Raw genomic sequence first — 27,357 nt, forward strand, 5'->3', positions numbered from 1 at the left:
GGGGGGGGGGTAATGTCTGGCAGATGACAGATCTGTGAATTCTTTCCTAGTGCCCACAAGGCAAAAGAAGCGGTGGTGTGGCGGTCACATCTTCAGAACACTTACAGTCTTTATCCCACTCGTCTTCCCCCATCCTGGGGGGCTCAGCCTGCTGATTACTACACAGGAGGCTATTCAGCAGCTGTCCCTCCTCCTCACCGCCCTCCCTTTACACCCACACTCACACACATACACAGATATAACTGTCACCCACTCTCAACCCATCTTCCCTTTTCTTCTGTGGTGATCTGAAATCATATTTTGCAGTGGTGCAAACATAATGGGAGGGGGGAGGACAAAGGCAGGCCTGCTTTTGGCACGAGCATCTTTTTGTCGCTCGGCACAAAAGCGGTCAGTTCAACGCCTCGTCCCACAACAGCGTCATGCGGTCTTTTGACGCCCCCCGCGCGCGCAGGCCTCGCCCACCTCCCAACCAAAAGAACGCCTGGATGATACGCCAAATCCCACAGATACACACTCTAAAACACAAGTCTCCTTAACACTTCAATCACATTCTCCACCCGTGCAGCAATACACCCCTCCCTCCTTAAGATTGAAATAAAGTTGGTGAATTGTGGACAGTACAATGTGTGTTTTCAATCCGACACCCCACGTCCTCTCTAGCTCACAAGCTTGCCTGACTTTAGGACTTTTAACTCTTGTCCGGGACAGTCCTTGTCTATGTGTGTGTTGTTGTGGTGGGCTGGGGGGCAGGCTGGGCCAGGAGCAAGGGGTTACAGAAAAAAAGGGCAGTCAACAAAACTCAATTGTCCTCAGAGCGGTGGTAATTGTATTTGATTAAAATAATGACAGGGTGTCGGAAAAGAGAATGGAGTGCACCTCGGTGGGAGTGTCACCGAGGAGGGGCCGAGAGAGATAGTGTGACAGAGGGAGCACAGTGGGGTTCATTGTCATTAAGCTGTAAGTGTGACACTCACCTGTAAAACCAAGAGATTGTGGCATCAGGACAGCGCCACATGGAAAAGAGAAAGAAAACAGGGAAATAATTAGTCCAACAGTCAACCATAAATAAAAATGAAAAAATTAAATGGACAACAGAAAGTGTAAAAGCATAGAAGTCCCTATTTTGAAAGCCTTAAAAGATTGATATGTTCACATTTTGTTCTCTTGCAGTAATGAAATAGAATCAACCAAGTTCAGTTCTGATCTGCAATGGCCAAAATTGCATATACATTTTAAATGAATATTTGTTATAGCTGTACCAACAGATAAAATGTAGTTAAGATTTTGCACACCACTGTGTAATTGATTTAAAATAAGTTTAAGAGAATGACATTGAATAATGAAGTAATTAGATGCTGTACTAAAAGAAAAGTTCCTCAAGTGTTATAAGCAAAACGCACTTCATCAGAATATTGACGTAGTTCCATTACGGAAAGTTAAAATAACTCGCTGACTTTACTTTTACTTTCGAACACATGTCAAACAAGTTCTGTTTACCTCCACTCTCCAAGCTCACCTTTAACACACTCTTCAACACCCTTCATGAATACTACGGCCACTAGCTGTTGCCTTACAATAAACGTAAATATAGGTCGTAATTGCTGCTTGTAAATACAACCTATGAGGTTGTTTTTTCTTTAATTACCAGCTGTTGTTTTCACCATGTGAGTGTGTCTCTGTGTCATCATGGCAAAACCTGGTTTTGGAGACACCTACTGTAGCAGGAACCACAACAGAAGTGGATTAGAGTACTTTGCCACGTGTTTATATGTTGATCTGTCTGTGGACTGAGTCTGTCACTGTGATAGTGTCACAACCACGCACGATGCAGTCAAAAAAACTTTACAGGTGTGCAAATAAGATTAAAACAATGACTAATTTCCAAGATGGGTGTGATCAGAGCATAGGCGCCAGAAGTAGGGAGGTAGGAAGTACGGATAGGCCTCTGGCCAGATTTGCAGGTGTGATAAAATTGACAGATGGTCTCAAGAGCTGTTGCTACTTTTCGAGGACAGTAAATACTTCAAACTAAAATTGCCTTAATTGTTTGAACGAACAATGTTGTCACAGAGGAAAGTTTAAGTCAGTTCTGGACACCTCATAAAATCTACCTACATACAAAACCATACTGATCTCAGTAAACTCAAATACAGGGCACTATAAACTTCCACAGTCTGTCCTTTGCCATGACCTGCAGGGGCCAGGGGCGGTGTTAAACCTCTGCTTTTGATGCACACAGAAGCAAGAGAATGAAAGGGACCAAAGCTTTTACAAGTGGTCTGACAGAACAAAGTGTCTCTGCTCTCAGTAAAAGCAGTGCTCAGGGTTTGAACAGAGGACACAGAGAAGAAAAGTGCAGGAAAAAGTGTGTGTGTGTGAGTGTTTGTGCGTTAAGGCCATGGAGAATATGATAGCCGGTAGGGATGTCAGGAGCCTCTGAAAGGAGGATGTCTAAGGCAGGCTCAGACTCTCATCTCCTCACACGGCCTCGCCCCTTCCCATCATCCCTCTCTTCGTTTATCCCTTACACCTTCATAGGAAGTTCATCCTGGCCCTGGAGCAGGAACCCCCACCCCTCTCCAACACTACCAGTGCACTGGTTCACACAAAAGGAGAGGCAGTAAGTGTGTTGTGCATTAGGGGTCACAAAGATGTCAAGGAACCTATGAGGCCCTGTTATACTTGTCTTACAACACACTACTGCTGTTCTGATGTCATTGTGCATAGTATAAAAACTAAAGGCACTTGTCCTCCACTCTATTAATATGTAACCATGTTGAAAAATTTAACTCCACACCGGAGCTACAGCACCTACCCAAATACAACGTGGAGCAAGAAATGTGATTGATTGGCAATTTTCTGAAAGCAGGAAAAACAAATAAAAAGTTGGTCATATAAAAAGGGGAGAGTGTATGGATGAAGTGGATGTTGTACTATACTAAAGCAGTTCAATTTAGTTCAGTGTAGTTTATTCAAAAATAAAAATAAATTCAAGTAGGTACGTTAGATATAATCAACGTATGAGGAATGGGACGCCCCGTTGATATGAAGCTTGTGTATAGAAGTCCAGACACTGAGCAGATAGTTTGACTACAACAATTTTAAAGTTAAAGAAGAATTTCATTTAATGGGCGCTCGGATAGCTCAGTTGGTAGAGCGGGCGCCCATATGTAGAGCTTTACTCCTCGACGCAACAGGCCGGGGTTTGACTCCGGCCAGTGGCCCTTCGCTACATGTTGTTCCCCCTCTCACTCCCCTTACATGAGGCGTCTGGCGTTCTGTCAAAATAAAGGCCAAAAATGCCCCAAAAATAATCTTCAAAAAAATAAAGAAAAATAAGTATTTTATATGTATTATCCAATGTATAACCTCTAGAATCAGTATAAGACCACGTTCAGACAGCCTGAAGAAAGAAACATTCAATGAGAAGTTGCACAGAGTTACAGAAGCTAAAGGAACAGAGAGAAGTGCACTGCAAATCATTTGGTTCTCATCAAGAAGTGTTAGATAATTCATCTTGTTTTAAGAGTGAAATTCTTATTCTAAGTGTTCAACATTACACTATAATCTCAAATCAAGCAAGCTTGTCAACTGAAATTATCTTGGTGCATGGACAGATAATTTCACTTGTTTTTCCCTCAGAAACAGTGTTTTTATCTTGTTTTTAGACACCACATTTTTGAGGTGTGTAGTTTGTGAATTCTACTTACTTTATTGCTCGAACAATAACCTTAACTTGATCTGACTGATTGTTAAAATGATCCCATGAAATAGATATATTAAACATATATTTGCAGTGAATGTGTTTTTGCACCAGGACAGTGTGCGAATGAGTGTGAGCATACTAGGGCGACACATGGGACAGTCAGTGTTTACATGGGTGTGTTCAGCCATGTGTGGTGACCTGCCCCCCCCCCCTAAAGCCCAGCATGGGGGAACTAAGAGTTCAAGGTCATCCTCGCTGTGCAATGGGCCTGTATCACCCTCATTGGCCAAATATTTACTATCCAGCAAGTACAGGCTGGAGAGTATCGTGTAAAGCTGCGGTTTATCTAATCCACCCCTTAAGATCAAGGCATTGTGCAATGTAATGGATTACAAGCATTATGAGGCATGAAAAATTTACTATTCTTAATATTTAGAATGAAAGATAACTGCAAATGAAGTGTGATGTCATAACTCCATGGAGTTGAGAACTTTTGAAAAACGTTTTTTAGGCCAGGGACCCCTTAGCTAAAAGAGAGGCCGAGTAGGGACCCCCTACTGCATATACTGTATACTGTATAAAACGGAGTTGCATATTAAATGAATGGTTATTATTTATGCATCATGTTTTAACGTACATGTGGAAGGTCCAGACTCTCTAAGCTTAAAAGTATGGCTACCATAGTGGCTACCATAGAGGCTTACCTATTTTAAGATCTATAGCTATTTATTTATTTTCAAATTCCAAATTATATTAGCTATTTAAGTTATATACTTAATGTATATTTTCTGGCATATTTTAGTTTTGGAAAATAAAGAAACTTTCATCCATCTATCTTATTCCGCTCATCCCTGATCGGGTCGTAGGGGCAGCAGCTCCAGCAGGGGACCCCAAACTTCCCTTTCTCAAAGCCACATAACCAGCTCCGACTGGGGGATCCTGAAGCGTTCCCAGGCCAGGTTGGAGATATAATCTCTCCACCTAGTCCTGGGTCTTCCCCGGGGCCTCCTCCCAGCTGGACGTGCCTGGAACAACTCCCTAGGGAGGCGCCCAGGGAGAATCCTTACCAGATGCCCGAACCACCTCAAGAGGCTCTACTCCGAACTCTGCTCGGATGACTGAGCTTCTCACCCTATCTCTAAGGGAGACGCCAGGCCCCCTCCTGAGGAAACCCATTTCGGCCGCTTGTACCCTGGATCTCGTTCTTTCGGTCATGACGCAGCCTTTATGACCATAGGTGAGGGTAGGAACGAGAACTGACCAAACTGACCGGTAGATCGAGAGCTTTGCCTTCTGGCTCAGCTCTATTTTTGGTTCGCTAAAATGAATGTAATACCGACGGCGCTGCGCTGATTCTCGGCCAATCTCCCGCTCCATTGTCCCCTAACCTGCAAACAAGACAAGAGGTACTTGAACTTCTTCACTTGGGGAAAAGACTCATTCCGAGCATTTCTTTTTTATTTTACATAATTTGTTGGCCCCCTGCACCATAAGGTCCCCCGAGGGTTCACAGAGCTTTTTTTTTTAAAGATCTCTTTTTTAGACTGTAACAAAATACTGAACTGAATAAAATGTATTGTTGATGAGATCTTTGGGCCGGACATGATTGTAAAGTAACTTTTAACAATCCCAGTAGACTGTATGTAAAGAGTTAGTCTTTCAAAGGGGCCCTCCACTAATCAAACATATGAAGATCAGTTTACACTTAACGACGTATACAAACCAACCTGTGAAAACGGTTGAATAATGTCTGCTTACAAACTGGAGGTGAGGCAGACCAGAAGGGAGGGTCGGATGAAAGTCACTGTCCGGATGCATGATGGGAAATGTGGGTCCCAGAGTTTTTGCTGATTGACTCATACTAGTGACTAAAAGTATGTTGCTTTGATTTTGGCCATTCTTTTTTTTTAATCTGTCTCCAAAATTTATAAAGAACCCTTTAATACATTAATCCAACAATCACTAAAATGGCATTGAGTTTATTAATAGAAACTCTGCTCTCTGATTTATTTATTTATTAAGATTAATAAAATAAAACTTTACACTTCATCTCCTTTTTATCTTGTTTGAGCTTTCAGATCCTCTGAACATATTGTCTATTGATGATATTTGAAATAAAATGTTTTGGTTATAAATAACAACGATACAAAAAACTAAAGTATGACTACTAATAATTCATAATGTCAGTGCACCTACTGTATAAAACTGATTAACCTGCTATATGATACAACTAAAGCCTTTGCTCAATGACTTCATTACAAAGAGTCAGCGAGCAATATTGTATGACGACAATGAAATTGATGTTAACAATGAATAATAATAATGAATAAAAAAGTAACAAAGTATATATATTCAAAGGACAAAATGGTATTTCTCTTTCAAAATTTCTAACCAGCAGCTACTTGTTGTTATTTTAGCAAACTGTTGTTGCTGACGGGAAAAGGGAACCATTTTTTGTTGGCAGTAATAATAAAGATATTGTTCAGGAGTGTAAAAAAAAAAAAAAGAGAGGGAGAAAAGAGACCGAGAAAGAGGGTTCGTGGAATAGAGGGTAACAGCGTAAAGGGAAAAAGACAGAGAGGTGTAAGAACCACATGCAGATCATTTTGCTTTTCCTGACCGTCTATAACAGCAGGACAGTGTGAACAGTATGTGTGTGTATGAAGTGTGTGTTAGTGTGTCTACTAAGTACATGTGCCATGACATCCTAAAGTTGAAAGGCTTTACATTAAGTTAAAGAAGTTCTCCCCACCGGAACATCCTCCTGCGGCTTTAACTCAAAAACCACACATGAAAAATAAAAACAAAATAGAAACCGCACAATTGTCTGCCTTATCAGAAGGACATTTAATGTGCTCTGCAGCTGGACACAATTAGTTTGAAATGTTCATAAATTATGGATTTTTTTATTGAGGAAGGAGTCAATTTAATTAGATGTAAATTAACTTTTTTGCGGATGCACATAATTATTTAAAGTACATGGTTTCTAATTTAAGATGTCTGAAAGTCTGGTGGTCTTTAAGTCATATATTCAATAAAAATAATAAATGACAGCTGGTTTCAGCCTGACAAATATTAAGGATGTTGGAGTGTATGTGAACATGCGTAAGCAATTATAAATAATATAAGGATTTTATGATATAAACTGTAAATCCCTTTGGGTTATGGGAACTTTTGATAGACTAATATTATTATTTTGGCATCTTGCAGACTAAAATTGTCATTTCATAAATCTATTAAAGAATAAATGCATGCAATTTGCAAGACTGATCAGAGTACTTCATTCTCAGTATAAAAAAAGTCAAGATTGAGATATATTTTACCCTGAGCCATCTTTCCATCCAATTAAACTTTTAAAATACTGATTTATGCTTATGATTGTGTATTTTTTTTATATATGCACCGGGACTTATTTTGTTATGATCTTTATGCATGTCCAACAATTTCTTAATTAATTATATTTATTTGTTTTGACTACAAGGAAAAAGTGCAATGTTTTAATGATTCATTTATAAAACAACACTTAAGATTATTTGCCAAATGGGGGAAATTATCATTTCATTTGGCCCCAGGGTACTATCCTATTCTTCCTGCTCTGTTCCAAGTGAATCATCAGATCCACTGAATCACCCCGGCCCCCAGAAAAAAAACACTCTTCTGAGTGTGTGAAGGCCAAGACAAGCTGGCTCTCAAGTGAGAGACAGAGTGGACGACAGTGTTTGGAAGCTTCTGGAGTGTTTTCCTGGCTGAACCTCCAGCCAGACTCCTCTGTGTCCTTCAGAGGAAAAACAAAAACATTTGGAGTGTACCGCTCACAGCTAGTGCACATCTCTTATTTGTTATCACTTATGCTCCAGGCCCGGTTTACATTCTCCTGAGTGTGTCCACTGGCGTGTTCATCCGGAAATTTGTCCCCTACGCCCCCTCCTGATTTAGATTTAGAGAGCAATAAAGCCTGCTGAGTTGTTGCCTTGGACAAATAAACTGACCAACGTGTTGATGTAGAGATGTCCGAAAGACACAAAAAAAGTTTGGAAGAGAGAGGAGAGAGAGAATGATATGCGCTGGTCTCTCGCTCCTTCCTGTGAAGGTTTCCGGCGAGGCAGTAAACATGGCAGTGTCTGTCTCCTGTGGGAGCTGAGGGAAATGTGTTTGTGTGAGAGTGTGTTGTCGGGTGGATCTGTGTGTTTATGGATGTTTGTGTGTCTGTGTGTGGTGATGTACTGCTTGTTGGTGCATGCATATACAGTCTGGGTATGTGTGTGTGTGTGTGTGTGTGTGTGTGTGTGTGTGTGTGTGTGTGTGTGTGTGTGTGTGTGGAGAGAGTCTACAGTTTCTCTCCTCTCTGCTAGGGAGTTGTGCTGGAGCCAAGTGCCCAGCTGCTCATAGGTGTCTGTTTACAGGCTGATTCATAGAGCTTACAGGGGAGACACACACACACACACACACACACACACACACACACACACACACACACACACACACACACACACACACACACACACACACACACACACACACACACACACACACACACACACACACATTACTCCACAAAAATTCTCACAAAACATGCACCATATAAGGTTTGCCTTGACATCTTGTGAAGTAATTTAATTTGCTTTGTTTGTTAGCACATTCGAAACATTAGGTATTTAACAACATTACTGCATAAGTATGTCACCTGAAACAATTACTGGAGTAGACTGACTTAATTATAGGGATTTACCTGCTTGACCACCGAGCACATGTTTAGTAGGTAAATGGTTCAATTTACTCTGAATAATGTGTCATTGAGACTGGCATCTTGGAAGGCTGCTGTCCAAGAAAAGAACTTGTCAGCACCAGAAGTACACAAGTAAATGTACCAATTCTACAGAGTGAGAGTGAGAGAGAGCGAGTGTAGGAATACTTGACAAATAAAAGTCCTGCCTTCTAAATTCTACTGAACAAAACAACAGAAGTATTATCAGCAGAATGTGCTAAATGTATCAAAAATAAAAGTAGTGGTTGTGCAGTAAAAAGCCCCCTGTGACTGATATACTGTATTATTATATATGATAAGATATTGTTAATATGGATGCATCAATGTGAAGGCAGTATTTTACGGCTGTTGCTGCTCGAGGTGGAGCTTTGCCCAACCTGTGGATCGTGCCCCTCTAAGTGTCACGATGGGTCGAGATGATTAATGGGAGAGGGAAGAAGAAAAAAACTAACTCCTGCAACATACATCCTTTATACTTTTCTATAATCTTTGTTTTTTGTGAAATATTTGATCCTTTGAAAATAAACTGTTTTGGAATTGATAATAACTCACAAACAAATTGGAAATATTTATCAATGTGCTCTATTGTATAAACTTCTCTCTTTTGAATGTAAAATCTTAATCTGAAGTCCTATTTTTGCCTCTGAAATGTGTTTAAATAAAGGTATAAAGTAGTAAAAAATAAAATGGAAATACTGAAAATAAAAACTAGTACCTAGATTTGCACGTCAGTAAAGTACTTGAGTAAACAACTTTATTCAGCAAGTGAAAATAATTTGTCATCTTAAAGTTGCGTTGCATTACCTTTCTTATTTTAATTGCAAGCACACTAAAATGTAAAATTCATTAAACAATATACAGAATAATATAACACTTTCTAAAGGGTCTTTCTGCATAATGACTACTTTCATCGCTTGTAATAATATGTAATTTCTTCTATAGATTAACAAAAGAATGAGCACATTTTAATTGTTTGACTTTTACTACTGGATTTTTACATCAACGTGTCCTTAATTTTACTTTAGCGAAAGGTTTCTAACTACTTCGGTCACATTAAAACAGTCATTATAGCAAACTAGGCTCTCTTTCTATATATATAAAATATAATATAGTATATATATACTAAAGTATGTAATACTAAAGCCCCGCTCATCTTTGCCTGTGATCTGCTGTATTTCTACATGTTGAGTATAGGAAAGGACATCTTCATTATTATTGGCCAGCTGTCAGCTGATCACCCCGATCCTGGTGCTCAGAGCAGCAGTGAGACTATGTGAGGCTTACGAAATACAAACAAGAACAGAAGAACTGAGTGACAGTCTTTATTTATGATCACCAGCAATGTGATGTATATACTGTGTGTGTGTGTGTGTGTGTGTGTGTGTGTGTGTGTGTGTGTGTGTTTGTGTGTGTTTCCATGGCTGATGAAGTTATTAAATGTAATACTGTTATGTATGTATGTGGTTTATTTTTTTTCTTTCAATACACCTAAATTCAGGTAACACAATATATTTAACCTAACCTTAACCTAATATTTAATGCTGATGTTCTTTAATAGAGTTAGGGCAGATAATCAGCTTTGAGGGATGTACTTGCTTCTTAAATGAGAGCTACAGCAAGAATTATAGTTTCTTTCCCCCCCCCCTCTCTTTCAATAACATTTTAGAGGGGACTTGATGTGACCTCAAAGGATAATGAGCATTAATTAGAATTTTTCCTTGTTTAGTGTGCTCTTCCTGCCAACACCAGACCTCATGATTCCTGTCTAGATATTAAATTAGACCAATAGGTCTAAATGATGATTTGTGTTGATGCTAAACTGCATCTCCTTGTCTCAGTACTCTCCGTACTCTGTGAAATGACCATATAGTCTAATCTAATCAAATGTAATAATTTCTATATTTGAAAAGTTGAGACAAACAGGAATCCACTGTTAACCAATATGTATCGAAGGTTAATGTGTTGCAAAAAAGGACTGCGTTGTCTGTTGAGACGGCAGCAGCCATCTTTAGAGTGTAAGTAAGCACAGTGCAGTGTTGGATGCGCTGTAAAATATTTAAATATGTATTACTTGTCAACTGGAAATTCTGTGCAATTTCATTATTGTGCAATATTTAATATTTAATACTTTTGATACAACAATAACTGCAGTTTTGTAACTGTGCAATATTATTTTCATAATACACATACTTACCATTTTTATCCATTTTATATATGTATATAGTGGTCTCTGGAAATGTGAAACCCCTCCCCTTTCTTTTGCACTTTTTATATTTTATTCCATGTTATATTCCTTCTTGTTGACACTGGAAAGGGGTTGCTTCAGTCTCGTTGCACAGGTATTGCACATGCGTATAATGACAATAAAGGCATTCTATTGTGGATGGCAGTGTGGGAAAGCACAGGTCTGTTTTGTCTAATTCAACACGGCTGACGAATAAGGAACTTGCAGGGCGGCCTGGCTTTTCTCTTTAAAGGTGAGACCTTGTAGCTCTTACATATGTTAATAGGTGAGGGGTTGGTAGCAGTGCAGGCAAGCTTAGAGGGAGAACTGGAGGGCTAGAATTACACCTGCGCATGTGTGCTGTAAAGTGACACACAGCTGGGCTTTAGGGGAGGCTAGTTCCAGCTAATATAAAGTGATGTCTAAATTGCAAAACAGATCTTTTTACATGATTTCAAAGAAACTGTGAGGAGTGGGTTTATGAGTGTATATGTCTGTTTTCTGCCTCAACATATGTCCGGGACAAAACTATTGCTATGTTTTCCATCCTTTGTCAATCGAATTATCTGAAGTTTGCTAAAAACATTAATCCAAATGAGGCCAGTGAAAGTGTGTTTATTATCTAACAGCTTTAAAATGAATAAATACCTGTGCATTAGGATGTCCCATGCTGTTTTTGCTATCAAATCGGTGGTATATCCAATTGACTTGAAAGGGCTGAAGACCTTTGTTATTTTTATTTTCTTACACAAACTGGAACACACACACACACACACACACACACACACACACACACACACACACACACACAATTGACATGACCCTGGTTGATGGCTGCTGGCTGAGGCCTCTCCGACAACCCACTCCTGACCTTTCAGCTCTCCCCCCTCTCAGACTAACCTCCGTTACCTCACCATTGCATCCTACAAATAGCTTTCTCTACATTGTTAATGCGTGTGTGTGTTAGGGCTTGACTTGGCTTATAGTGTTTGTATAGTGTCACAATTAAATTCATTTATAATGACAATCAAGCTTATATTCCTTCTACCAGTGAATCAGAGGAATACATTTATTTTATGTTTTAAAGCACACACGCACGCATGTGCACACACACACATGCACACACACCCAAACATCCTCCACGGGAAGGTGTTGCGTGTGTTGGTTAAACTTGTGCGTCGGTAAGAGATATTTAGGGCGTGATAAAGCGGCGGTACCTGGGATTGACAATGGAATGCACAACCTGCACGCTGTTATTGGCTGGGGGTTTGCTGATGCCAATAAATGTCCCGCAAAAAAGAGAAAATACCGGCAGGGTCTCTGTAGATACTGACACACACACTACTAGTGGGTCATAAGTGATGATTAAGTGGGATTATTTTTTTAATAGTCTATATATTCTTTTTAGTCAAATCCTGCATAGTATTACATTTAAACTGTAAAATAATAATCAAATCAAAACGTGTTCCAAGAACTTTGTGTGTCTACATTTAGGATGTGTGCACACAAGGTTTATTTGTCTAATGGCCCCTCACTAAATGAACGTGTTGAATAGGAAGTTGTCTGGTGTGTATGTTGGTGTGGCATGCCTCCAGCACCCCAGGGCACTGATCCGCCCTGGACCCCAAAGGTCCTGAGTTCTGACCTTTAGGGAGCAGTCAGCAGCGAGCCCACAGGGTTGCAGGTAGGCTTGGATTACTGCACTCTGTCTACAAACACACATACACAGGCACAATGGTATGACGAGTGATATGTCAGAAAGCAGCAGCATGTGCACACACACATGGATGGCTTGAGGGGAAATCAAGCTGTCGCCTCTCAATGACCTCTAACAAAAGGACCATTGAAAATAACAAGACAGGCTCTCACAGTTGCAGTTCAAGAAAGAGCTTCCCTTTGTTACACAAGGCACCACGCCATTCGAACAGCAGATCCTCTTAGCGGTGCCAAACTGGTTTTACAAGGGTTCACTGCACTTTAAAGAGACGACTACTGGATATTGGTATTGGAAAACTGACATCCCACTTTGGCTAACCTACAATTGGTTTTGACACTGCATATCACAACAATAAAGTTTGTCATGAAATATGAGGCTTTAAAATAAAAATGGTTTCCTTTAAAACGGCTGCGCAGATGATTTTTACATTAGTAAAACCACTTAGTGGTTATTCTTAGCTTATATATGGCCTTATAAAAGTTTGAAACTTACTGGAGTCTATGCGTATGCGTTTACATAGGAAGTTTCCTCGAGACATGTATGGGGCTAGTCATTTTTAAAGTCCAATAGAGGAAATTTACTGAGGGGGTTACTAGATTTGAAATCCTGAGTCGCTCTTCCTTTACGTTGGATGATGGACCTTTTTTCTTGGTACTGTTATACAAAAGATCTGCAGTAAGGTATCCATCCGGTTCCCAATACAGTTTTCCACTTGAAGGCCACTTTTGAGTTGATTCTTAAAGATGCAATTTCAACTTTTAAAGCACTAAAAGGTAAGCAGCAGTAAACCAATACTCTCAACAGGCTTTTCTTGGCTCCAGTGTAAGCAGTGTCTGCTCCTTAATGTTCAACCAATGGTATAGATGGAGAGGGTCATCAATTCTTATTTAAGGCCATTTTATTTCATATGACACCCTTTTAGTACAATAAATTGACTGGTCGTAGCCATTTTGCAACGGATGTTGAGTTGGTGAGTTATTTCCCAGTGGCTCAATTTAAGATAATGGTATACTGTTAAAAGCTGAAAGGAACATAACCTTTTTTCCTTAATAGTTTTCAAACATCCAGATAGACATGATGTATGAGCTGAAAACATTGACGATATCAGAATTTTCAAAAGTGGTGGACAGAAAATAAACAGCAGGGACAGGACAGGGGGTGAAGGAGCTCACGCAAATATCAATAAACACTCCTCTTCCGTCTCGGAAGCTTCCTGCTTTATTTGATTAGGCTGAAGACGGAGGGAGGGTGGGGGGGGTGAAAAACAGAGCAGTCATGCTCTTTTGCTTTTCTTCCTCCTTTCCCTTCCTCCGCAATCTTCAGCCTCCTCTTAATGGGAATGGGAAGTTTGGGAAGTGGGGGGGAGGGGGGGGCGCAACTAGCCTCAGCCTAACCTCCCCCATCTGGACTGGGGAGGGGGTGACTTGCCAGCCTCCAGGCTACTCCGAACCCTTCCCAGCTGTTGGCTGTTCAGAGACAGAGGCTTTTTCCTCCTAAGTGTGTGTGTTTTTGGTGGGCTTGAGAAAGCATTTTTTTTTCATAAACAATTGCCATATCCTCCACCAGCTGCTGACCCCACGGCTCCTGTCCCTGAGCAGAGCTCTGGAAGCAGGCGGAGGGGAATGGTTTTCATTTAGGAGACTCTGCTTTGCAGGGGAGACTTGCTAAAGGGTGCTTGGCCCCACTGCTGTTAGCACGCTAGCTATAATGCAGAAGCTAGATAGGTCATTGGCTGGGAGCAAGAGATGTTAGCTGAAAGCAGCCATAGTGACAGCACGGCTGCTTTCAGCACCTTGTGTGTTATGGGATGGAGCTGGAGGCACACAGGCTCAAGTAGCTTCAATTTTCTACTGTCAGAAATTTCATATACTGTAGCATTAACTGACTTGTTGACCCAAAACTAAAAAAAAGGTCCTAGCAGATGTAAATGTAGCATAATCAAATCTGTGATATTAACACTAAAAAAACAAGTTTGTATCTTTACATATCGGTGTAGGTATCCGAGGAGTGGGTTTGGGGGCAGATACAACAAAACTATTGGCAAAAAGAGGCTAAAAAGCTCTGTATAGCTGCAGAATTAGGTGTTAAATATCTCTGGATTCTTCCCAATGAGCAACACTCACATCACTCATTTCATCCACTGTAAATATAAAACACAGCAAGCTTTGTGCAGCTTTAAATAAATGCTAAATCTGTAAAATGAAACAAAGCAGCAAACAAAGAATCAACAACAAAAATGTGAAAAGTGTACAGCGCCATAAGGAAGACATCAGAAGACAAAATCCAGCGTCTCCGTCAAACAATAGCAAAAGCACACCAATCACACTTACTTTCCTGTCCTCAAACAGTGGTCCCACCGCACGTTAATGAAAAATAGATTGGATGCTTGTTAGTGAAGGTGGGTACAGGTGCCAATGCAGTATGTATATCATCCAATGGCATGTTCGCGCTAATGCACTATGTATGAGGTGGCCGGGCCTCATGCAACATTCAGCAGGCCAGGGAGGCCGTAGGTGAGACCAGCACAGCCTGCAGCCAAGGATGCCTGCACCTCCGAGTGTGTGTGGGCGAGCTCAAACTGAGCTTTGTCACAGCTGGCTGGTGAATCCACACATTTAGAAACACAACTGGGAGGACACTCACGCAACTGCCTTTGTTAAAGTCAGAGTCATACGCATTGTTACACACAGAAACACTTGCCTCGGCACATTGGGACTGCATTACACACAAGCTATTTTTCTACTTAGATCATAAAAAAACATGCAAACAAACACACACACACACTCTGTCTAGGCAGATACTTTGTGCTTAGAAATACCATTTGGACTTTCTTGCACACACATCCACACACACACACCCACACACACACACAGCTCAGTCTTTGTATTGGTCTGCCTAAGAATTGCATGGTAATACTTCATTATGGCAGCACTGTAATTTGGGGGGAATGAGCACTTCAAAGGAACAGCAACCCACACACAAACACACACACACAGGGTTACTGTAAATGCGCAACCTAGAGTTCTACTGGGACCAGTATCAGTTTTTTTTTCTGGATTCCCAGAACAGTCCAAAATACACCAGGACAGTAATCAGAGGCACGTTGCAAGGTTATAATTGTTGGAGCTGATTACAAAGTGGAGAGTAATGGTTCAAATTGGGAGAGGAGTGCAACGCCAACTTGTACACAGTGGAATATGAACTCAGGGACACAGGGTGTTTGCAGGGTTCAGGTTTTAAGGGCTCCCGAATACTACGATCTAACTCATGATAAAAATAAAAAAAATAAAGAAGAGAATCAATTTCTTACACTAAAGTTGCACTATTACATGTCACACTTGGTGGCCCCTACTGTCAGCCAGAGCTAAGGAGTTGAGTTTTTCAAAGTTGTATGGTCTTTACTATCCTTAAATCATCAAAGTGGAAGTGGTCTTCTCACACACTACGACAAACCAACTGTAGATACACCTTTTAAAGTGATCATCCACATCGAAAAGCAGGCCACTCGGATTAAAAGAGCTACACTTGCAGGAGGTTCAGAGCAGAGGAGTTGGTGGAAGAATCGTATTATGTGAACATTTAATGAAAATACACTTTATGAAATGAATGGACACTTACTTTATGGAATGAATTACGTTCCATTGTGTGTGTGTTTGTGTGTGTGTGTAAGTCCCACAACATTTATTTAGTTTAAAAAAGACCACATTCAAACACTCCTTCATCCATACTGTATGTATAAATAACACAAAACACACATGCACACAAACACCATTCTTGGCTCCCATCATGTGGACGCTGTCACACAAACAAACTGCCCTAAGGCCAGGGGGCCTACATGATGTGAGGTCGTCCCATGTCCTCACACACAACACACAAGTTTAGTGTAATGCTTATGTGAGCTGGTATGGTACCCATGGTTTAGTGTGAGTGGCTGTATACGTGTGAGTCCAGGCACACAACTCCCAGCTTTAGGTACAACTTATACATTTTAATGTAGAATTGACATGAGAACTTTCACTGAAAACAATACAAATGGCTTACAGCATATTTATAAGTGGATTTAAAATACAACTGGTTATTACAAACAGGATAAAGCTAATGGTTGTTTAAAAAACAACCAAACTAGACGTCAAACCACAGTACTGAGGGCTCTAAAATACAAGAATTGTATATGACACATATGTACGATAACAACAAAAGATAAAGATTACTGAAGGTTATTGAAAATCGCCCAATTGTAATGAAAACACAGACTACTGCATCTCCTATGGACTCCTGGACTCCATACTAAAGAGTTAGCTTAATTACAGTATGCTAAGTAATGGCATATTCCATGCTAACACTTACACAAGAGCTGAAAGGAAATTGGGTTTAAAAAGTAAACCTGAACAATTTCAATTTTTCAAATTATTGTTGGTTAGCTTCTTTGCTAGTTAGGGTGTGTCAGGTACTACTTCTGTTAAATAATTACTATTTCTAGTCATAGTTCCATTATCTATGTTGTGACTATTATCGCCACTGTTCATTAGGTTTTCCTCACCACCCGAGGTTTCTCCCTAAAAGGAAGTTTTTCCTCGACACTGTTGCACTAAATGCTTGCTCATGGGGGAATTACCGGAATTGTTGGGTTTTTGTAAATTATAGTGTGGTCTAGACTAACACTATCTGTAAAGTCTCTTGAGATAAGTCTTGTTATGATTTGATACTAAAAATAAAATAAAATAGTTAATAATAACAACTGACAGAACTGAACTGAAAAACCTGACCTTTGTATTTTGTTAAATTTAAAAACAACATGGCTGCCCGGGTAAGTCACCAGCTATAGCATGCGCCTAAATATAGAGGTTTACTTCTTGACGCAATGGCTGCAGGTTTGACTCCGTCCTTTGGTCCTTTCCTGGATTGCATTCCCCCTCTCTTTCCCCTTTTATGTCTTCAGCAGTCATATAAATAAAGATCTAAAATGCCCCGAAGAATAAACTTAAACATTTTTTTTTTTAAAGAAAATAACCTAATATAAGAACAATGTTGAGATTTAAATAGGTTAAGTACGAGTCACCTTTATATCATGACAATATGATGTGAATGTCTGAACCAAGGATGATGAAATATAGAAAAACAGTCAGATCAGCAGAAACTCGTATGTACTTTTAAACAGGACGTAAAACGTGTATACATACAGTACTTGTGCATTTCTCTAAAGTGGTACTGTATGCATATTAATATGGGCAGTTTGAAGAGACACACACACACACACACACACCATGTTGCCTGCTCCTCAGTATACACAAGTGCCCTTCCTCCTTTATAATCTAACCCTCCTTTCCACCTCATCCTGAGCTGGATTTACAATACATGCTTTATTCTCTGCCTAAAGGGCAAATGCTGCTGAGTGTGTGTTGAGTATGTGTTTGTGCGAGTTGCTCCTTAGAAAAACTGTACCATGATACAAGAGACAGCTGAGCCCAGAGCACTCTGCTTCAGTCTCTCTAGTCAACTGAAAACTGCGAGGACTGTGCCAACGCTTCTTATGAGGAAGCAATTTTGGCTCTGGGAAACTAATGATTTCATCTTATTATATTTTACTGGCGCAATTGGTATTGCACATTCTTTTAATAAATACAAAAACATATGTTGCCATGCATATTTCAGCTGTATTTCTTCTTCAAAATGTTTAACACATCGTTCTGTTGTTCTTCATTGCTACTTTTTTTTTTTTCACTTGTGGGTTTTAATTTTAAGCACATGAAAGGACTTATCCATCGCCCTCCTCAGGGCTTACACAAATTCTGATATAATAAACAGACCTATTGGCCACTACATTAAATTCACCTGCTTGTAAACGCCTACAGAAACCTCCTTCAAACTGAAAATAAGGAGGATGCCATGCAGTTATAATTTACAGTTACTGTTTGACAAGTTTTGCATTGCTAGACCTATTTCCACAGCGCTGTGTCAGCGCTGGAGTATGGTCCAAGTGCAACACTTACCTATTCTGGGATAGGGGAATAAACACTCTGGCTTGTTTGTATTTCATTAAGCCGATCACAATCACTAAGCCCCGGATGCAGCAGCGATACCTTTGCAAAATAGATAGCGAAGATAGAGGAAGGGGAAGGACATCCGGCCAATAAGATATGCGTCAGATGTCAGGCTTTATCTCAGCCATGTAACTCTGTTGAGCCAGACTACTGTTTGACTTAGTCTTGCATTGTCAGACCCGCCTCCACAGCGCAGCTATTGTACATAAATCATTGTGGGATGGGAGAAAAACATGCTGATGCATTTCTTTAAACCAATCACAATCGTCTTGGGCAGTGCTAAGCGCTGAGCGGGGCCACGGTACCTCCGCAAAATAGCCTCGGGAAGGAACTTGTTTTAGTAGAACGTGTACAATCAAAGGTTGTTTAAGTCTTGCAACAGAAACCTCCGATTGCACAGATAATCTAGCTAGCTCTGAGGAACAGTTAACCATAGTCCTCATAAATCCACCGGAGTGACATACAGCAACATTTTTGATACAAGAGCAATCCCAGAAGTGGAACGTCGTGGATTTAGACTACTGTTTGACTTAGCATTCATATGGGCAAGGTGCTGATCTAAATTCAATTTTGTGTGGTTTGACTGTTGTGGCCAGATTCGCTGGTTCCATTATCTCAGAAACATTCAGTCCCCAGTATTTTTTTATTTATTTGAACTGTCCTGACTTTAACACATGATGATGACAGCATTAGTATTATAAGGATGAAAACAATTACTCTCAATCAAACAGATATCATTTCAAAATTTCAATATGTCAGTGGTATGTCACACTTTACAATATGTCAATGGTATGTCACATTGTGTGATCACCTATTTTGTTGTACAAATCGTGAGCAGTACTAGAGACTCAGTTGGGCATCAACATAAACGTTATGGCCAACTTCTCCCCTAAAGCATTGTGTGTGTGGTTTCAATTTATATTGTGTTGAAAAACACTGTAAAATAAAACTGTAAGATAACGGTAAGATAATGACCCCGATATTCCATTGAGCACGTCAGTGCTGGGTTCCGGCTGTGCCGCGATGTTGTTCCGTCAAAAGCTGGGCGTCCTGCCTACGCAACTCAAAGATTTAATTATCTCTACAAGTACTTTACAGAACAATAACGTTAATTAAGCCAGTATCTACCTTTCATCTCCATACCTTCTATTTTCGGCTGTTGTCCTGATAAACAAAAGATCTGTAATGTCTATTATGTTTTTCCACCGCCAAGAGGAATCTCTGGTCGTCCGTGGTGTTGTAGAAGAGACATATACAATATTGGGGAGTGTCTTCTGGTAAAATTAAAGGGATGCTCTCGCTGTTTCACTTCCTGTCCGAAAAGGCGCGGCTTGCGTGAAAATATTGTGTATCTTTTGCGGAGCGAAGAACCGCTTCACGCACTGGTGGAGTATAAAGCATTGACTTGAATGGCCGCAATTCCTCGCGGGGGTCGTAACGTGCCTGGAACGCAGCAGAAAATAGGGGTGAGCCTGCAGTGTGAATGTGATCACCAAATCTGGATAAGTGGTTAACCGTTTAACAATCCTGACTGCTGTCAGAGTTAATGACATTCTGCTTTCTTGAAGAGGGCATTTTACAGACAGCAATTGACATAGAAAGATATATTGACATGAAATTTCAATTTGGCTAAGGAACTATTTCTGTTTTTATTACTATTTCCTATTAATATCAAATGGACTTGGACTCAAAATGGCCACTTTCTAAGAGGCCATAACTGGACAAACATGAGACAGACAAACAAAAAGACAAGTAGAAAGCTGGCCATCTTCCTCTCTTCCTCCTTCTCCTCTCGCCTGTCCTCTTCTCTCTCACCCACCAATGATAAAACAATGATTGGGAAGTGAGGGAGAAAGGGAAGGAAGGATGGATGGATGGATGGATGGATGATGGATTAATATATGAAAGGGCAATGAAAACGATAGGCATGCTTGTGAGGAAAAAAATTAAATCAATTGAAATGGTAATTTGGAGAGCGAGGAGCTTCCTTTTCAGGAATAACCTGCAGGAGACAAACAGGAAATAAAGTTGGGTTTTAAATCTGTGTTGGTGATATATATCTGTGTATGTTCTTTTGTAAGCTTGCTTGTTTTTTCCTCAGCATGCATATCCATGGATGGAGAAGGCTGAAGAGTGAGGGAGAAATGCAGCTTATTAAAGCATTATTTGGCTGTGGATGTAGCAAGCCCCTGAAGGTGCTGATGGCTGGTGGTTTGAGAAAGTGAGTCTCTGTTCATCTACAGCAGCAGGCAGCTGAAACAGGTACCCAATTTTGCAGGTGATAATGGCACTAAACAGAGCAGTCAATAAAATAAGTTTATTTTTTAAACATTGTGAATCATGAGCATGAAACGCTCTTGATATAAAGCTGTGTAGAGGATGGAACAATACCGGGTGGAATCTAGCAGTTACTCCTGGCAGATGGCGGAGATAATAAGGAAGCGACGAGCCTTTCAGTTATGGAACTTTAGTTATTTAATGCGTTAAGAGTACTAGTTACTGGCTTAAGTAACAGAGTTTGTGAGTCCCGACACTGCTCACCTCAAAACTGTTGTATGTGTGAAAGGAGTAAACATGGAATTGTTAGTGAGAGGTGAAGTGTTAACGCCAAAAATCACTGCCAACCAAGCATCACCATGTTCCATGTGTGAAAAGGGCTTCAGAAAAGCTATCAAGCTGTCATGTGAAACTTAGTTTTGCTAAGCATCAAAACAGCCTCCTCTCGGATCATAACCTTTGGCTTGGAGTACTTGTAACTAAACCAAGGTGGACATTATGCAGCAAGGTGATCATGAATGAGTTCTGGCAGAGCTGCAAGCGGCTGGAAGGCAACAGTGCTGACTGGGAAAACACAACCCCCTCATTTAGTCTGATGGAACTGTAAAGCAGCTAACACACGCAGGACCAATTGTGGCTGCGTGTGTGTCAGTACGTGTGCTTCATTAGTGTGCATCTTGGCGCTGTGTGTTTCTTGTGTGTTAGTGTAATGGGTACCGTGTGCTTGCTGAGGTCTTGTTTGCCCATCTTAAGTCAATTAAAAGGAAATAAGGGGGCTCTGACCGGCCCGTGAACCAGCTCCCTCAGCTGAGAACATGTCTGCATAAACACGCACGCACGCACACACGCACACACGCACGCACGCACACATGCACACACGCTAGCTAACATAGGGAGACTGATAATACTGCACAACCAACAATTGAACCTGCGCCCAGCTGTGTGAGAAACAATGGCTCTGAAGCTATGTGTGTGTGTGTGTGTGTGTGTGTGTGTGTGTGTGTGTGTGTGTGTTTAGTATGGCATGTCTGACAAGGCTTCAGAGTGAAACTGTTGAAGACAACATCAGACACACGCATCCACACAGATACACTGCACCTTGCTGCTAAAAACTCAGACAACACCATTATAAAGCTGAGGCTCCATGCCTTCAAAACATTAATTAAACAGAATTTCCTACTATTACAACTATCTCTATTTCACCTGCAGTTTATTATTCAAATCTGGAGGAACTGACCCACTAGTTGACGAATTACCACAACTAAGTGCTACTTATTTACAAACCTTTTAAGATTGTTAAGTTACATGGAAAATGTACTACAATGTGTATCTGGGTTGCTACAATTCTGTATTGGATGGGGTTCCAGGTTAATAAAATACCCAAATTTACAAAGTAGGGGCGGGTGAATAGCTCAGTAGGTAGAGCGGGCGCCCACAGATAGAGGTTTGCACCTCACTGCAGCGGCCCTGGGTTCGACTTTGACATGCGGCCTTTTGCTGCATGTCTTTCCCCCGTCTCTCCCTTTTCATGTCTTCAGCTATCCTGTCAAATAAGGGCCTAAAAAGGCCCAAAAAAACTCTTGACCCTTTTGTTGTCTTTCCGTCAAAATAAAAAAAAATCAACAATTTTGTTGACACTTTTTATCAATAAAAAATAAATAAAAAATTCTTAAGTTTTTGTCGCTTTTTTTAACACTTTTGATGTTTTTTTATATTGTTGTCACTTTTTTTGAAGTTTTCAAAACTACGTAACAGTAACTTATTAACTTGAGTTGTACAGTTATTTTTGGAATTAATGGTCAATAAACCTAATTTATAGGAAATTATACCTAATGTTTGAGTTTGAAAAGCAGAAATTAGGAATTATTTAGACTCAAATTAAAGGAACTGTCGAACAGACTGGAATACATCAACTTTTACTAAGTACTATTTCAAAACCACTTCAATTTTTTTTCCAAATTCTATAAAATGGAATAAGACACCCCAAAACTAATGAAAGAAGAGATTTGTACTTGCCAAAGAGCATTGTGTCGAATCAATCATGTTATTTTGGGTAATTAAAAAGAACATTGATATAGGAAAACTGGTCAATTTGACCCGAGGACAACATGACGGTTAAAAAAAAAAGTTGCTGAGTACCAGAGCTGTCAAATGTCTTTTTATTGCTGGTGAGTCTTGTATAAACAATGCAACAAGTTGGGCGCCCGGATAGCTCAGTTGGATAGTCAGATTTTCAGCTGTCCTGTCAATAAAGGCCTATAAATGCCCCAAAAGTAATCCTAAAAAAACAAAAATAAAACAACAATGCAAACAGTCATGTAATGTTAGCTGGTGTCTTTGGATGGCGCTGACTATCCCTTTCGTTGCGTTGCTAAACACAAGCTGTTGTAATTTACTGTATTTACCCACTTTTATTTATCCAGTGTAGGTTGGCTGAGCTCACATGCTCATTTACAGCCACACCCTGCTTCACTCTCTGTTGCACTTTCATACATGTCCAGGGATGTTTTTTTTGTCTTACACTTTACTTGCAGCCAGCAAATACTGGATAAAGTCCTCAGTAATTGTTTCTAATATTGTAAAATTGCTAATAACTTTAGTGCTGTCACTTAAAGCTCACAAAGTCAGACTATGTTTATAAGACATTATTATCTTTCCGAATCGGTCATGATATATTAGAGCAGTTCTCTGTGTCTTTATGATGTTATGGCAGTTATAATATGTTGTGTAACTCAGGACTCATGTTCTTCTTTTAAACACTGTTGTCACTTTGGTATATAAAGCTTTATCAATGCTGAACTATAATACATAATGTCAACCACGTATAACACTTAACAACCCTTGTTATAAGTTGTAATACAATGGTTATAAACATTTGTCATGACTTTTATGAAGCCTTAGAAATGCATTATAAGGTCTTATGGATGTGCATATAATGTATTACAGACATGCCCTTCAAAGAAAATGTTTCCATAATGGGAAAGTTCCCTCATCAAAATGGGATAATAACATTTAATATGTTGTACAAATTCCCATGGATGCAAAAAAAAAATTGTTTTTGAAATGTCTCCCATGTTTTCCTCAGGCAGTGAAGAAAACCCCTTTTCCTAGTCTAACCTAAGGGTTTATCAGCCATGAGCCCCCCGCTGTCCTCAATCTGTAGAAACTTGTTGCTAGACACACCGTGACACAGGATACCTGTAAATCTGACCAGGACTTCTTTGTCAGACTATTGTCCAATTTTAACCTTCTTGCCATCCTAATTAAAGGGAAGGTCAAGTCAACATGTTCAGAGATCACATTCTCCGTGCTCCCACTGTGAGCAGCATGATAAGTACCAAGCCCTAATGCATCGGCTCTATCCCATGACAATCCCAGAGCTGTTCTTGTAGAGGTGAGGGACCACTTTATCCTCTTTCCCCAAACCCAGCTCGTAATAAACAGGCTACATTTAATCCACTACACAGAGGAGCAAGGGTTAGGACTTTATCGCTTTCCACGCCAATGTTCTCCCTTTTACTCCCTCTCACATTATATCCCTCTGTAAGCGTCATTATAATACTGCTATTTCAAAATCACTGGATTAAAATCTGCATTAGGTTAGAGGAAATGAATCACTACCACTGCTGAGGCAGACAACACAATACCACTTATGTATGAAACAGATGCAAAATCAAATAATAGGGGCTAAAAAACTGCTAGGGATATCTAGAGTTTAACACATCTGTCAGTGAGTAAGTTGGTCACTCAAATGTGAAAATAATCCTCAGTGGAAATATTCTACTGGGAAGTATTATCATCATTCAAAGTTCCGCTAGCAATGAACAAGCTGTGTCCAGATGAATTATTCTTTTCAGCTTTCCAAAATAAGCATTTGCATATTGCAAAACCGGCCCCTACACTGCTGTCCATGGGCTAAAGAGTTTTCCACAGCATGTTTAAGTGCCTAACTGGCTTTTATTTGCTTTATGAATCTTTTCCTTTTTACAACTGAATCTATGTGATACATTGTGTCCTGAACAGTGGAAGAAATGATTAACTCTTTAAATAAAAAAAAGAAACATGTTAGTTAACCCTCATGTTGTCCTTGGGTCAAATTGACCCGTTTTCCTATATCAATGTTCTTTTTAATTACCCCAAATAACATGATTGGTTCCACACAACGCTCTTTGGCAAGTACAAATCTCTACTTTTGTTAATTTTGGGGTGTCTTATTCCACTTTATAGCATATAAAATAAACAAATTGAAGTGGTTTTGAAATAGTACTGAGTAAAAGTTGATATATTCCAGTCTGTGATTATCATCAACATGCTATCTTTTAGTTTTAGTCTAAATAATTCCTAATTTCTGCTTTTCTAACTCAAACGTTAGGCATCATTTCCTACAAATGAGGTTTACTGACCATAAATCCCAACAATAACTGTGAAACTAAAGTTAATAAGTTAGTGTTACGTAGTGTTGAACATTGAAAAAGCATCAAAGGTGTTGAAAAGAGGGACAAAAACGTAAGAAAAAGTTAAAAAAAAAACAATAAAAATGATCAACAAAAGTGTTGATTTTGACGGGAAGACACACAAGGGTTAAACTTTGTGACTCTTGTGATATTCACTCTCTTTCTTTATTTTTTCTACTATTTTAAGACAAAGAGAAGGTAGAAAGAAAGTCACCTCACAGCACACTTAGCATGCTCATGGACTCCCTGCACTTTCTGCAATCTTTCAAAAACAGATTTTAGGGAAGCCACAAGCTTTTTTTTTTTAAATGTATTGATATTTTGATTCTGCTTATTGATCCAAGTTCCTAAACTACATGGTTAGGGTCCGGGCAACATATTTTTTGTTACGGCTAGAAAAAGATCATGGCTTGGCTTAAAATGAGTCAGAGACGTCAGACAGAACGCTGCCCAGCTAGGTTACCAAGACAGACAAACGAGAGAGAGATGAACTGCGAGCTATCACATCAACTTAACCTTACTGTTATTTGCTGACATCAAACTTAGAGTGTGGAGAACACAAGTTCATCTGATAGCAGTTCCTGCAATTCACTCTCAGGTAATTTTCAGGTGACACACTGAGGCAGAGGCAGGTCCCTGGCATAATTTGCGGGGCCCTACGCATTTTGCGTAGTGATCCTATAGAGCCGTCCAGCTCTGCCACTCGATGAGTTGCATATGCAATGTTGGCACATCAGTATCCAAACAGCCATGTGCACAAGCTCCTGTCCGTTCAGTTTGCTATTCTGCATTCCTACATGCCACAGCACCCCAGGACATGGCCATATGCCATCGGCTTGGCCCGTTGATCAACACCGCTCCAGCCTTGCCTGACAACTCACAGCTCACAGCTCACACACACACACAGTAGTTCCGACAGATGGGTGAAAAGGTGGGCCACGTCATGTGTGAATTGAACAGAGGGCAGGGGGGTGTTAGCAATTATGGTGAAACAGACTGCAAAGACAGACAGACACGTGTGTGTGTGTGTGTGTGTGTGTGTGTGTGTGTGTGTGTGTGTGTGTGTGTACACAACAAAAAAAGATGCACATGGGCAAGTACAGAAATACAAGCAAAGCATCAACCAAAACAACCCTGCTCTCAAGATGGAAGCCAATACTGAAGACGGACTTGTAGCCTTTATCTATCTAAGAAACACACAACGCATGTATAAGATACCAAAGCTTAATTTGACAGGCTGCTAATACCCCTTCTGCTGTCATTTGCCACAGTGGCAAAAAGGTGGAAATACACTTGTATCTGTGTTAGAGCTGATTAATCTCTCTCAACCCAACCTTGAAATCAAATCAAGATAATATTCAGGACAGGACCTTAGATCTTGAAGGTGAGTTATTTTGTCCATTGATTGGACAAGCACGTAGAAGCTATATTCCGCATTGGTTCAACAGGAACATGTGCTGGCTGTGACAAAATCTTCTCCAAACCATCTGGAGGGCACAAGCAATGTATTTTATACAGATATGCCACATAGTTCCAAAGTATGATCAAAATGTAACTGCCCTGTGTACAGTAACAGCTGTCTGACTACAAGTCAGTTGAAAATTGAGTTAACAAAATGTACTCCATCTCCTTTGCGAAGATGATTTAAACGTGCCTGTGTATGAACAATTTAATTTGGGTTTATGTTATATTTAAATATTTACACAAAAGGAAAAAAAAAAATCCTATAGCGCAATAACACCCGTTGAATTTACAGAGGTAAATAAATCATTTTAAACTGTTGGTGTTGGTGGTTCAAACTGTTAGTCGGTGCATGAGGTATAATGTATCTGTAGTTGTTCACATTGTCAAATGTAAAGATGCAGTTCAATTCAGCTCGCGTTCAAAGTCAAACTAGCCCATTTTGAAGCATGTTGGCTGCAGTGGTTAACTTAAGGAGCGCTGAGCAAACTAAAGAAACAAGTAGCCTACATTACTAACATGACCCATATTATATATCTGACTGTTAACTAAATTGCCATTGGGCGAAAACCCCTGGAATTATTATTGATTACTGTGATTCACGTATGAATGTAATTTTTCATTTATATATTCATCAACCTTATTTTTTTGATTAAGGCCACTTAATCTATTAGTTTTTATGATAGTTAATGTTGCAACTATCGATGAG

General features: G+C 39.9%; 1 protein-coding gene across 2 annotated transcripts in view; it reads right to left on the reverse strand.

The window, feature by feature from the left end:
* Positions 1-27,357, reverse strand: part of bcas3 (BCAS3 microtubule associated cell migration factor) — a 305,863-nt gene that overhangs the window by 117,625 nt on the left and 160,881 nt on the right. The window contains exon 23 of one of the 2 annotated variants that reach the window (XM_034867220.1): positions 19,660-20,458. The exons of the other annotated variant lie outside the window; for it this stretch is intronic. Within the exon in view, the coding sequence (XP_034723111.1) occupies positions 20,448-20,458 (11 nt within the window). The 3' untranslated portion in view covers positions 19,660-20,447. Of the gene's footprint in view, positions 1-19,659; positions 20,459-27,357 lie in introns of those variants that run through there. 2 annotated transcript variants of the gene reach the window in all.

The sequence above is a fragment of the Etheostoma cragini genome, chromosome 3 (assembly GCF_013103735.1).
Source record: "Etheostoma cragini isolate CJK2018 chromosome 3, CSU_Ecrag_1.0, whole genome shotgun sequence".
NCBI lineage: Eukaryota > Metazoa > Chordata > Actinopteri > Perciformes > Percidae > Etheostoma > Etheostoma cragini.